Source organism: Typopeltis vanoorti, chromosome 3, assembly GCF_054136105.1.
Source record: "Typopeltis vanoorti isolate ZY-2024b chromosome 3, IOZ_Tvanoo_1.0, whole genome shotgun sequence".
Classification (NCBI taxonomy): domain Eukaryota; kingdom Metazoa; phylum Arthropoda; class Arachnida; order Uropygi; family Thelyphonidae; genus Typopeltis; species Typopeltis vanoorti.
The window spans coordinates 151,694,917-151,709,887 of record NC_143551.1 but is presented as its reverse complement, the minus strand read 5'-3'; the positions used below and the strand labels follow the sequence as shown (position 1 = coordinate 151,709,887).

At 37.1% G+C, this 14,971-nt stretch overlaps 2 protein-coding genes across 2 annotated transcripts in view; both read right to left on the bottom strand.

Moving 5' to 3' along the window:
• Positions 1–340, bottom strand: part of LOC150108658 (uncharacterized) — a 75,285-nt gene extending 74,945 nt beyond the window's left edge. Inside the window, exon 1 of the mRNA XM_090390498.1 lies at positions 305–340. Within this exon, the coding sequence (XP_090246624.1) occupies positions 305–340 (36 nt within the window). The remainder of the gene's footprint in view (positions 1–304) is intronic.
• Positions 341–560: 220 nt separating this feature from the next.
• LOC150108656 (uncharacterized) overlaps positions 561–14,971 on the bottom strand; it is a 195,497-nt gene continuing 181,086 nt past the window's right edge. Inside the window, exon 5 of the mRNA XM_090390497.1 lies at positions 561–713. Coding sequence (XP_090246623.1) covers positions 561–713 — 153 coding nt within the window. The remainder of the gene's footprint in view (positions 714–14,971) is intronic.

Genomic DNA, 14,971 nt, shown 5'->3' with positions numbered 1-14,971 from the left:
TTGACTATTGCTCTACCCAATTTTGCAGCATCAGCAAACAACTGGCTATTTCCCTGCAGATCATTTCATATATTGTTAATGTACAAATTAAATAAACTCTGGCTCAAGTATAGATCTCTGCAGCATGCCACTAGTCACAAGTCTTCTACTGGACTCTATTCCAGAATAAACTATTGTCTGGTATCTCTCCACAACCACTTTCTTATCCACATCACAACTTCATATCCATCCCCATTTGCTGCAATTTATTTATCAGAATTCCATGGAGTATTCCAAAAGCCTTTGCAAAGTCAAGCAGTATCACAGTGTAGTCATTACCTTTATCAACCTTGGCTGTCATTGTATTATAAAAGGTGAGTAAGTTACTGAGGTATGATCTACCCTTCAAAAAACTATGTTGTCTTCCATATAGTGTCCCATTCCTGAATTTTTTCCTTAACTAATGGCTCTTAACTTCTTCAGGACCTTGATCATCACTCCAAAGATGATGATTGGTCGATAATTTGCTACTTCAGTCTTTGAGCCTCCTTTATACAATGCAATTATTTCCCCCTCTTTCTTTATTTTCCCCTTGGGACCAATCCAGAGCTGAGACTTAAATTAACCAACATGGTCAAAGGCACCGTTAATTCCCTAGCATCTTCTTGTAATACTCGAGCTGAAATATCATTTAATCCCATAACTGTATTCACATTAAGGTCCAGTTCATCTATCTAAATGTATAGAAAGTCTTAGATGTCACTGATTATTCATAATGACACTTCACAGAATAAACATCACCAAGAGAGAAAAAAGATAAATTTATTGAACTTACTAATATTTCACTGGTTTTCTACCTGGCATCTTCACAGCATAGATTATAACTGTGACAAGTACACAACATCAAAGTGAATAAGCGTGGAAACAATTCAAATTGTAACTGAATCAGAATTAATGTCCTTACGTGGCATGGTCTTTACCATATCCATGTCCTTACATGGTCCTCTCTATGGGCTGGATAACCGTAAAGTTAATTTGGAGAATTCAGGCTATCAGGTCTCAGAATGAATGTCTCCCAGATATTTGGCAAATTAATGCAACCAAATTTGTTAAGGTTGGGCAGAAGTGCTTCATAGCTGATTCAGATTCTAAAAATAATCGCTCTGTCCTATGGTGACTTCTATTTAATACTGATGTCTTTTTCCATCTAATCGTATGTGAAGTAGCACTCAGAGCATAGTCTGCCAATCCTGATTTGCTATACAGATGACTGCAGATGTATTTTTGTGTTCTTCAAGGGAGATTACCTGATCTACCAGTCTGTTCAAAGTAGGCCAAACTGCAGGCACAAAGAACTTTATACACTACAGGATGTGCAAGAGAAGTTGTTATTTGGGAGAATCTATGAAGCTGAATGAAAAGTTTGATGGCATGGAGATCATTTACAGAGAACTTTGGCTATCTTTTCTGATGCACACTTAATATATGAGATGGGAATATTTTGCTGTGATCTAGTGTGTTGGTTGCAGGAGGGATAGGAGTTGCCTGCAGTATTTTATCTATTTTATAGGGATTGCAACCATTGGTTACAAAGATGTTGTGTTGTGAGGGTACCTGAATTCAGTTTCAAGGGCTACTTCATTTGAACAAATAGCTCTAGTTTGGTGGGTGAGTGATTTGAGGATGACATGTTGGGATAATACACGGTGCGATTGCTTATGTAAATACCTTCCTGTATAAGCAGATTTTCTGTAAATGAAAAAGGATAATGAACCATTAGGAAGTCATGTCACTAGCATATCTAGAAAGGGGAGAAATTGTTATTTTCTTTTTCTATGGTGAAGTTTATTTTTGCATGCTGGCTGTTAAGATGCAGTAAAAATGTATCTAATGTGTCTGAACCATGAGACTAAATAGCAGACACATTATCAGCATAGCACAGCCAAACTATTGATTAAAGTGTGACTGGTTATTGGAACATTGGTTACAAAGATGTTGTGTTGTGAGGGTACCTGAATTCAGTTTCAAGGGCTACTTCATTTGAACAAATAGCTCTAGTTTGGTGGGTGAGTGATTTGAGGATGACATGTTGGGATAATACACGGTGCGATTGCTTATGTAAATACCTTCCTGTATAAGCAGATTTTCTGTAAATGAAAAAGGATAATGAACCATTAGGAAGTCATGTCACTAGCATATCTAGAAAGGGGAGAAATTGTTACTTTCTTTTTCTATGGTGAAGTTTATTTTTGCATGCTGGCTGTTAAGATGCAGTAAAAATGTATCTAATGTGTCTGAACCATGAGACTAAATAGCAGACACATTATCAGCATAGCACAGCCAAACTATTGATTAAAGTGTGACTGGTTATTGGAACATTGGTTACAAAGATGTTGTGTTGTGAGGGTACCTGAATTCAGTTTCAAGGGCTACTTCATTTGAACAAATAGCTCTAGTTTGGTGGGTGAGTGATTTGAGGATGACATGTTGGGATAATACACGGTGCGATTGCTTATGTAAATACCTTCCTGTATAAGCAGATTTTCTGTAAATGAAAAAGGATAATGAACCATTAGGAAGTCATGTCACTAGCATATCTAGAAAGGGGAGAAATTGTTACTTTCTTTTTCTATGGTGAAGTTTATTTTTGCATGCTGGCTGTTAAGATGCAGTAAAAATGTATCTAATGTGTCTGAACCATGAGACTAAATAGCAGACACATTATCAGCATAGCACAGCCAAACTATTGATTAAAGTGTGACTGGTTATTGGAACATTGGTTACAAAGATGTTGTGTTGTGAGGGTACCTGAATTCAGTTTCAAGGGCTACTTCATTTGAACAAATAGCTCTAGTTTGGTGGGTGAGTGATTTGAGGATGACATGTTGGGATAATACACGGTGCGATTGCTTATGTAAATACCTTCCTGTATAAGCAGATTTTCTGTAAATGAAAAAGGATAATGAACCATTAGGAAGTCATGTCACTAGCATATCTAGAAAGGGGAGAAATTGTTACTTTCTTTTTCTATGGTGAAGTTTATTTTTGCATGCTGGCTGTTAAGATGCAGTAAAAATGTATCTAATGTGTCTGAACCATGAGACTAAATAGCAGACACATTATCAGCATAGCACAGCCAAACTACTGATTAAAGTGTGACTGAGTTGAATGCTTGGTTTTTAAAATGTTCCATATAGAAGTTAGCCTTGGGGGGGGTGAAGAGGGGAACCCATTGCAGTCATATCCAGCTGTTTGTATATTTTTACTTTCCATAAGAAATAACCTGAATATATGATAAATTTGAATAATTCAATTATATCATGGGGAGGTTGGCTTAATGAGATCAAGGGGTCTCTGTCAAAGGTACATTAGTGAACAGTGAAGTAATATCAAAACTGACCACAATGTCAGAACCTTCACAGATTCTGATATCACTTCACTTTATATTACTTTATAAAACAGTAATAAAAATACTGATTTTTTATTAATATTTTAAAGTACAGAAAATTTTTAATATCTATTCATCTATCTTTATTCACTGATTCATCGATCTCTATTTCCATTAGCTCTTGCCTCTTTTGTTACTGCAGCATCTCCACCTGGATGATATACTCTTGCAAAGTGATAATTTGCATTCATTCCAGTCAGCCACTACTCTCCATGCAAAAAAATCTATTTCTACCCCCACCTGCTGACACCCTCTTTATATAGCTTCCAGGGATGGTGTCGGCAGGGAGAGAGAATAAGAGGGATGGCCTCTTGTTCTTTCCCTGTCTCCAGACATTTTATGAAAAAATCGCATCCACATTAATCTGGTAATTACCCCCCCCCCCTTCCTTCCTTCCTTCTATCCACAAGGCTCTCCAATTTGTATTCTCCCAATCTGGCCTCATACTCCACATTCCAGAAACCAGCAACTGACTTAGTGAAAAGTCTCTGAACCCTTTCCAACAACTCATCATCCTTTTGAAAACCAGGTGACCAAATCTGTGCACAGTGATCCATATGTGGTGTAATCAAAGCCTTGTACACTGAAATCATAACATCTTACTTCTACATGTCAGTGTTCTCCACATCATCCCCATAATCCACTGTGTTATTCTCACAATTTTAGCAAAATTACTTCGATCAAACATTCCTTTACCACCTCCTATGCACTATCAACATCCAATCACTGTAGTTCTCATGCCCTGGCAGTATTAGAAACGGTTTCCTGAGTTTATTGTATTTATCCATTCTAACCCTTCCCCTCCCTTAACTGAAAATTTCACACATTTAGTAGGTTAATAACACATGATCACTCTCACCAACTGATGGCAACATGTTCATCCTGGTTACAGACAAATCCTCTGATGTAAATACTAGATCTAGCACTTTCAACTCCCTGGTAACTTCCATCCCATGCTGCCTCAGCTAATTATTCTTTAGTAACTGCATCAATTTCATTTCCTTCTTCCAGTTTATGTTCTTCACATAATTGAAGTCCCCCCCCCATAATAATTACTCCACTCATTGAGCTTATTTGTTGATACATATCATCCACATTATCCTTCACATCTCTTGGTCTACAGAAGCAAGTAACTGTATATTTAGTCCTGTTTGCCTCTACCTCACACCAGAAGGCCTTGAATGCACTATTTTCATTGATTTCCAGCTGAATTCTCGTTGTCTGCTGTTCATCAGCTATCAGCTACAATATTCCTTCCCTCTATTCTTTTCTTTCTATCCTACCTGAAAATACTATACCCTTCACATTCTATTCCCTAACTATATCATCTTCTGTCAGCCATATCTCACTAATGCCAATAACTTTTTGGCCAATAGGAATTAACCACTGTCAAAATTCTTCCTCTTTATTCCAAATGCTCTTGGCATTAGTGAGATATGGCTGACAGAAGATGATATAGTTAGGGAATAGAATGTGAAGAGTACAGTATTTTCAGGAAGGATAGAAAGAAACTGTCTGCCATTTGATAGAAAGAAACTGTCTGATAGTTAATATAAAGCATAAGTTATGCTTATGCTTTATATTAACTATCCCATTATGGTTTGTTATCAATGGTACTAACTTGGCATTTTTTGTGCATTCTCACAAAAAATGCCAGATTCAATCAACGCCCCCCCCCCATCTCCCTTGTCCCAAATAGCTTGAGTTTCCATGATTTTGCACCTTCAATCTCACTTCATTCAATACTTTTTATTCTTCCAGACTCCAAAACCAAATCTGTTTAAGTTGTTCTAAACAGTCTAGACTTCCCACAATGAGTCTGGACTCTATAGAGATTATCATGCAATAATAATAATAACAAACTCTCCACATGAGTAAATCAAACCCATTCAAGTAAACCCAATGTTCACTTTATACAAGTCACTTTGGAAATATGCTTATGATAAATACTTATTAATAATACCTGCTTATTTACGGAAAATTTTGTATCAGTGCAGAAGAAATTTCTTTCCCTTATAGTTAACTCAACTGCCGTTCCATAATACTTTGTACAAGTCTTGATAGCCTGGAATAAAATTATAATTAGCTATAAAAATTTTAATGCTTGAAAATATTTTTAGAAAAATAACATTCAAAAATATTTGAATTTTTTAAAATATTTTAATATTTATATTTTATATATTTTTTTATGGGATTCCTCCCATTCCTCAACCATCCCTTAGGACTGGTTGAGCCCTCCTAGTGAGGGATTATGTATTTTATGACTGTAGATCACAGGCTGGATTGCCTGTTCCAAGGGAAAAAAAAACAGAATTTTCAGGTGGGAAAAACCTACCTCCATATAAAACTGGTTAACTCACTTTTAGTCAAAAGGGAGGACCAGATAAGAGATGGACAGGAATTGAATCCAGGTATTTCCGACCAAAGGGCTTCGTCTACGCCAATTGAGCTATGGAGGCTCTATTTTAATTAAAATTATATTTTTTTATTTTTCTGTTATTGCATAATATTTATATGGAACAACTGCAGAACATTTTCATAACATTTTAAGGCATCTAATAAAGAAATTTACAGAAGTTTTAACCAAAGGATGTTGAATCTATGACCTTCGGATATGGACTGCAAGAATATTGAAATATTTTGTTCTCATAAGAAATCATTAAATTAACATTCTCATATAAACAGCCTCAAGTATCACATTAAAGTGTAAAGCTTGTAAATATATTTCAAGAAATAAATGTATTTGTTCAAGGTAGGAAATGTAGCACAGTAGCACTATAGGTGAGCTAAGTTGGTCAAATAAGTTGGGCATCCTGCTCTGAAGACCAAACACAGTTACATGCCACTTCAAGCCTTCAATAACCTAGGTGGCATTACCATTCAGCGTGATGAAAATTTCCAAAGTTAAAAATTTTTAGTAAGGTGTAATGTAATGTAATGTAATACCCTTCCTATAGCAATTGATGACACCAAGTTTTTGAAAACTGTGGTAAATAGGAAGTTGATGTTTTGGGGGTATTGTAAAAGCATGAAAAGTAGGAATAAGGAAATGATTATCCTTCTTTAGAAGGCATTGATAACCACATTAGGCTACTATACTCAGATCATCATTTGAATTTCTTGGGAATGAGAAAGTAGTGGAGAGGATTCAGAGATGGATGACAAAGATGGTGACAGGTTGGTTGAATTCTCTGTATAGGGATAGCTTGAATGTGTGCAGGTGGGAAACAGGATATGATGGAACCATATAAATACTTTCAGTCTTTTAAAATATTTTAAAAGACTGATGTAGAGATTAATTTTTCAAATATATCACAGGAGAGAAGAGAACAAGGGATCACCAATAAATTAAATAAGAGGTGGAGTTAGGACTAAATTTTTTGCTTGAAGAGTGGTGAAGGAGCGAAACAGACTGCCAGAAGTAGTTGTGAGTGTACTGTCAGTGAATGAGTTTAAGCAGAGATATGATGTGTCGAGTGTACAATATTTAGTGTTAGCCTCCCATAATGAATCACAGGAATCCATGGAGATGGCTGGATAATAATAATATTTATACATTAAATTCATTCTCAGTCCTTTCTCAATCTTCACCTTCCACTCTACACACGTCACTGATGCACTATAGGTTCTTATACCTCTCATGTGCAGGATAAATATATATATATATATATATATATATATATATAAAATTAACAGTTTGCAGTTGAAGAGTACAGAAAAAAATATGGAAAAATAAATGACATCTTTGAGTAGCTAATGTGTCTAATTGACAATATGTTCTCATAAAATGCATAATGTTGATAATGCTATTTTATCTGGGAGGTTCAGCTTTTCTAGGCATTTCATAAATTGTCCTCTTCTGTTTTCCAAAATTTTGTGAATTTTGATCTTGCCATGCCAATATCTATTTGTCTGAATTTTAAAGTTCAATAACTTTGTATTTTCCATTTCAGTAACTTTTTTTTACTATGTTTTCAAGGAGTTTTGTTCCAATGTATACAATGGAACAATGTATACAATGTATAGCTTTTGCAACCAGATCATGATTTTGTTTACAATCTGTTTGAACAGTCTTGTTACGAGAATGATCAGATGGCATCTTCATGGAGTTGGAAGACTCATCATGAGAGGTCCACAGTAACCACTATTTGCATAATACCTATCATAGTTCTCCTTAAATTCATTCACTGTCAAAGTGCTCATCACCAGCTCTGGCAATCCATTCTAATCATTCACCACCAGAATAGATTGCCAATCCCAAGAAAAAAATTTAGTCTTCACATCACTATTAACCACACTCTTAAACTGCTAAGACATGCGTAGATAGAAGAATATGCTAAAAAAAATTAATCAAACTTTATTTGACAAATATTTTGATCTGAGACTAACAGATCATTCTCAGTGTTTACATAGCTCAAAAAAAAAAAAAAGTAGAATGAAAACAATGGATTTTATTATTATTATTATTATTATTATTTTGACACCTCCAGGGAGTCCAAAGACTCATCGAGGGAGAGTGTGCCGACAGCATCAAACGATTGGTCCCCTTCCAACTACTAACCATGCTCAAATTTACTTAACTGAGCCATTAGTAGCAGAGGCTCTACCAATCGACCAACCTTCACCGGCAAAAAAGCTATGAGCCATGCTACCATAATAAGGTATAACAGACAGCAAGATGTAGAAATGATGTGTGGTTGACAAAAACTATTGATGACTGATGAGAATGAGACTATTTTGCTAGTTAACCAAACAACCCACACACCATCAGTCTATTCTCATAGAGAACATTCCACAGACATATCACCATCTTGGTCCCCCATCTGCATATCATTTCTACCTCCTCATTGTCCTCATTGGGTAATCAAATTTGTGCAGTACTCAAGAGGTGGCCATATAATACTCTTTTAAAGAAGGATAATAATCTCTCTAACTCTATTTGTTAATTTGTTCTTTAACATTTGAGCAATTCTGACAACTTTTTCAATATATCCTCTGGACTTCAACTATCTCTGTCCAACATCACCTCCAAATCCCTAGTCTCATCAGTTTCCTGCAATCTAGTAGTGTAATACACAGTTATACTCTGGAGAGAATGGGAATTACCTCTAGGAATCTTTTCATTCCAAAGTGCAAACCATGAATTTTGTCACACTAAACTGACAACCATGATACTTTGTTCACACTGCCAGTTTATTTAAAGCATCCTGCAGGATATCTACATCATCTTTATTAACTACTGCCCTCCCTAGTTTTGCAACATCAGTGAACAACTGAATACTCCTCAGGAATAAATCTGTGTAGTCTGCACGGTTGGCCTAGTGGCTTTGCGCTTCGCAACCACATGCCTGGGAAAGGAGTGTCCTAGGTTCGATTCCTGTCGATGACATGAGGAGCTTAAAGATCTTCCTCAGCCATAGCCAAGTTAGCCAGTCTTGGGCATGGGCAGCAGGGTTTTTTCATCCTGCAAACTGCTCTCATGAACACACATGGATACAGTCAGGAATACCTAAGACAATCCCTCCAGCCATAGGTCTGAATTGTCAGCTATGCTGTAGGGGGGGGGGAATGAGGTGGGTGCCGTACCTCCCCATAATAGGAGCTCATGGCGTTGAATCACCATATGAAATTAAAAAAAAATTCTGTGTATTATTAATATACAAGTTAAACAGCAGCGGTCCTGATGCAGAGTCCTGGGCTCTGCATCAGGACCATTAGTCACCCTCATTCTTCTGGATATCTGTCAAAGAAGGTTTGACAATTAAATTCCTGGAATGGTCATTGTATGGTGAGTCAGGAAGAACCATTTGACTAAGCATGTTTGGACATATCTGTGCTATTGCTTTTGAGTTATATGAAAACAATCAATGTATAGGTTCAAATGTTTTGATATGACTCAAAGCACATTAACATCAAGTTTTGTGAATGATAGGCAAAAGTGCAAGTGAAACTCTAGGCATGTTAGGAGTGATTTATGATGATGATGATACCATAAAAAGTCTAGTGTAGCTAAGTGGCATACATAGGTTAAAGAGGGATGAGAAGACATAAGGGATGACAAAGAACTGGGTGAGTACAAACTCATCAAACATGTGAAAATGCGGAAAGTGTGAGGCAAAAAGGTGGGTCATACAATTAAGGGTATGAATAATGGCAGAAGAATTAGGTCAAGAAAAACCCTTGGGAGTTTTTTCAGCATGTAGCAAGTAGAAAGAAGAACAATTATGGTCAGATGATGTTAATGGATGAAAGTGGAAGATTGGTAACTGCTGCAGAGGACACAGCTGAGGTATTCAGTGAAAAGTTCATCCTCAGTGTATGAAATCAGAAGCTCAAATGTAGAGAATGAAATGACAGAAGACTTAATGATAAGCAAGCAAGCAAGAGGTATACGAGGAGTTAAGTAACTAGATGTCAATAAGGCAATAATAGCACTTGATAATATATCATCACGTGTCTTAAGGGAATATTCCAAGGAGATAGCATCAGCCTTTGTCTACTTGTTTAACAAGCCTTGCAACAGCAAAAGTCCCAAAGGAGTGGAAGTAAGGCAAAATTGTTCCACTTCACAAAGCTGGTGAAGTTCCACTACACTTAGCTACCTTAGTTGTAGCTAAGGTATTGCATAAGTTGGCAAGAGAAAGGATACAAAAGTGGGTTTGATAACAGTGCTATTCTTTGTGCTTGTCAGCATGGGTTTGTTAAAGGAGGTTGTGTTTTACAACTTGCTTATTTACTATAAAAGTGATGAATGTATTGGACAAGGGAGATGCATACTCAGTGGTATACTTAGATTTTGCAAGTCTTTTGATAGACTGCTACATCTCAAGTTAGTAATTAAACTGAAACAGATGGAATTGGATGATAGAAGAGTGAGTGGGATAGGAAACTGGCTCTCAGACAGATATCAGCAAGTTGTGTATGGGGTGCAGTATCCTAGAAGAAGAAAGTCACTAGAAGTGTGCCACAGGGGGTTTGTTTTAGGGCCACTGTTATTTAATTGGTGTATTAAGGATATTGGAATAAGTTTAGCTGGTGATACACAACTGTTTGTAGATGATGCAAAACTCAGGAGAGTGATGAGGAATCAAGCAGATGTTGTGCCTTACAGAAGGATTTGAATATATTGTATGAGTGGGCAACAGTATGAAACTGTTAGTTCAATGTTGCAGTGTAAGGTTCTGAAATCTGGTAGGCAACAATCAGATGCCAAGTATACACTTAGCAGGAAATTTAGGAGGAAGCTGAGGAGATAAGAGACCTTTAAGTGGTAGTGGTGGTGGTGGAGGACAAACACTTAAAGTTCAGAGGTCACATTGCACAAGTTGTGAAGTCGTCATATTGGATAATGGCAATGAAGTGGAGGACCTTAGCTTGCAGAAATGAAGAGGTTTTGGATCCATTATATAATGCCTCGTATAGATTTTGTACACAGATTTGGTTCCTGATTTTCATGGTGATGGGAATATATTGGAAAGGGTGCAGAGGAGACTGACTAATGTGGTAACTGGTTTTTGAGAGGTGGGATATGAAGACAGATTGAGGGAATGCAGCTTGCAAAGCCTTGTAAATAGGAGGAAGAGAAGGGATATGACTAAGACATTTAAGTTGGTAAAAGGTTGTTACCAGGTTAATGTGGAAGAAATTTTTAATAGAATGGGGGAAGGTGATTGAACAAGGGGCCATCCCTGGAAGCTGTATAAGGAAGATGTGAGGAGGGGTATAAGGAGCAGGTTCTTTCCATGGAGAGTGGTTAGTGAGTGGAATGTGTTGCCTGACATTGTGCTGAATGCTGATACATTGAATGAGTCTAAAGCATGGTTTGATGATGACTCTACATATGATGCAATAGCTATTTGCAAGTTTTGGGATAAAATCAATGAAAAAATTGGATCACCTTCAGTATTCACCTGACTTAGCCCCTGATGACTTTTTGGCTGTTTCCCAAACTGAAGAATGTCATGAAAGGATATAGATTTTCTAACATTTGAAATCATGTGGCGATATAATAAAAAAAATTCTAGAAGACAAGTTCTAGAAATCTTTTGAACAATGGCAGAATTGTCTAAGGGTGATATTGCAAAAGATTACTTCAAAGGTGATAGTAGCCATTAGTCTACAATGGCTACTATCAACAGGTAAGAAAATAATAAAACTATAGTTTTTATGTATGCATACCAAGAACTTAAATGGCACACCTATATAGCTATCTAGTGTCTACCTGCCAGCCCCCATCCATACTACCAGCTTTATTATTATTATTATTATTATTATTATTATTACGGCAACTCCAAGGAGTGCTTAGACTCATCGACAGAGACCCTAAACATCATGTCAAGAACTATCCAACATTTCACAGAATCTATTATATTGCTTTGAACTCATTCACAGTCATGGTACCCACAACAGATTCTGGCAACATATTCTAATCATTCACTACTCTCCAAGGAAAAAAAACTAGTTCTAACACACTTGTTCACTACTCTCCAAGGAAAAAAAACTAGTTCTAACACACTTGTTCACTACACTCTTACTCAGTTTCCATGGATGGCCCCTAGTTCTCCTGCCAATGCACCTGTTCTGAAAAATTTCTTCTGAATTAATCTTGTAAAAACCCCTCAGTAATTTGTATGTCTCAATCATATTACCCCTTTTTCACCTATCAACCAGTTCCTGTAACCCACAGATCTTCAACCTGTTTTTGTAAGGTTCATTCCATAGACCTGCTACTATCTTGGTCACTCGCCTCTGGATCCTACCCACCTCCTCCTCATCACCAAGAAACCCTGGTGCCCAGATCTGCATGCAGTAGTCATGATGAGGGTCTTTTCAAGGCTCAATAAAGAGGAACAATAACCTGCTTGTTTCTGCTAGTCAAAGTATTCTTCAGTAACCAAATAATCTGATGAGTTGCTTTAGCCACTTTTGCTATGTACTTCCCTAAACTTTAACTCCCTATCCACTAACACTACCAACTCTCTGGCTTCATCACTTTCCTGGAGTACAGTTCCACCAATTTGATATAGAGCTGGTAATCTTTCCACAACAAAATGCATAACCATATACTTTGCTACATTAAACTGACATCCATGATCCTTTGCCCAGTCTGCGAATCTATCCAAATCATCCTGCAAAATTTTGACATCATCTGCATTAACTAACTCTATCCAACTTTGCATCATCAGCAAATAACAGTTCCTTCCTTTCCTATATCATTGTGATATCTCTCCATCAACCACCCATCCTATCCATCTCACCAACCCTATATCCATCCCCCATGTGCTGCAGTTTACTGATTAGAATTCCATGTGGTATCCTGTCAAAAGCATTTGTAAAGTCCAGCAGTATCACTGTAAACCCATTACCTTTATCCACCTCAGCTGTAACTGTATTATAAAATGTGAGCAAGTTACTGAGGCATGACCTGCCCCTTCACAAATCCATGCTGCTCCTCATATCTATCTATCCATTCCTGTATTTTTCTCTTGACCAATTTCTCCAATACTTTATCAACAACTCCTGATATGCTGATCAGTCAGTAATTTGCTACATTAGTCTTGGAGCCTCCTTTATGCAAAGGAACTATTTTCCCCTCTTTCCACCCCTCAGGACTAACCCAGAGCTGAGACTTAGATTAAACAATATGTTTAATCTAAGTCTCAGCTCCGGCAAGGGAATTGCTGACAATTCTCTTGCCACTTCATGTAAAACTCAAGGAGGTATACCATCCAATCCCACAGCTGTAATCACATTAAGGTTCTGTAATTTGCTATGCACCTCCATTTTATTTACCTCAGTTCCTGTATAAGCCTTTGGCTCTCTCATTCCTGCAATATCACTACCTGGATGATATGCTCTTGCAAAGTGTTCACTTAGTAATAATACTGTTTTGGCTGATTCAGTTACCTCCTTTCCATCGACATTCCTTAAAATCATTCTGCCATATGTATTTTTTCTTTTACTTGCAGCATATCGAAAGAACTGTTTGGGATTCTCTTTAGCCTGCATTCTTTTCATAATCTGCTTTTGCCTTTCTTACCACACTAGTTAACCTTCTGGACTGTGCCTTGTACTGTTCATGTGCCTGCAGGTCATCCTTCTCCTTAAATTCCCTTCACAATTGTTTCTTTTTTCTTTTTGCAGCTCCATCTTGATGATGACATTCATCCATTTAACTCCCACTTGATTTACTCTCCTGACTCTAGGTATGCAGCCTGCCATTACCTCCCTCAAACACTCCTTTACCACTTACCATGCACTATCAACATTCAGCCCTTGCAGTTTTACAAGCTATGGCACTGATCCAAGCAATCTCTTAGGCATGTCATACTTACCAGCCCTGACAGCCCTCATTTATATATGTTTTTATTTGCTCCAACTTAACAGTTTTACATGTGGTATTCTGTTGAATGCCTTTACAATATCAAACAGTATTATGGTGTTATTATGGTATTATTATTATTAAGGCCAAAACATTCACTTGATTCCTCATTGCTCTCTCCAGTTTTGCATCATCTGCAAACAGTTGTATATCACCAGTTAAACCTATCCCAATATCATTAATAAACAAATTAAATAACAATGGTTCAAAACAGACCCCTCTGCCAAACCACTAGTGACTTTATGCTTTCGACATACTGTCCCTCCCTATATACAACTTGCTGATACTTGATAGCTAGTCACCTATCCAACTCACTAGTCTGTTATCCAATCCCATCTGCTTCAGTTTAGTGAACAACTTGTGGTGTGGTAACCTATCAAAAGCCTTTGCAAAATCTAAGTATACTACTGTATATGGATCTCCCTTGTCCAAATACATTTGTCCCCTTGTTATACTAGATAAGCAAGTTGGTAAAACATGATCTCCCTTCAACAAACCCATGCTGAGAAGTACAAAGAATACCGCTGTTATAAACTCACTTTTGCATCCTATCTCTTGCCAACTTCTTGCAGAAGTTGGCGATATATATGTGTGTGTGTGTGTGTGTGTGTATATATATATATATATATATATATATATAGCCAGATATACATATCAAGCTATAGTGTTTTCACAACCTTTGTGAGTGGAACAATTTTGCCTTACTTTCACTCCTTTGGGATTTGTACTGTTACAAGACTCTTGTTAAACAAGTAAGCCGAGTCTAATGTTAACTCCTTGTAATATTCCCTTAATACAAGTAGTGATCCAAGTTCCATGAAAATTCATCGAAAAGTGTTAATTAAAAGACAGTTTACAGAATGGCAATTCATTGAATAAACAATTAATTGAACAACAATTTAACGAATAAACATGCATTGAATGCCAGTTCATTGCACAATTTGTTATTATTATTATTATTCAGGCCTCCGTGGAGTCAAAAGACTCATCGTGGGAGGTCCTTCCCAAGAATATAAAGTCTGTCAAGACTCATCGAGGGGAGGTCCCCCACCCCCCCCCCTAAGAAACACAAAGTCTATCATACCACTCCTTAAACTCATTGACCGTTCTCACCCTCACCACTTCATCAGGCAATGCATTCCACGGTTCAACCACCCTCCATG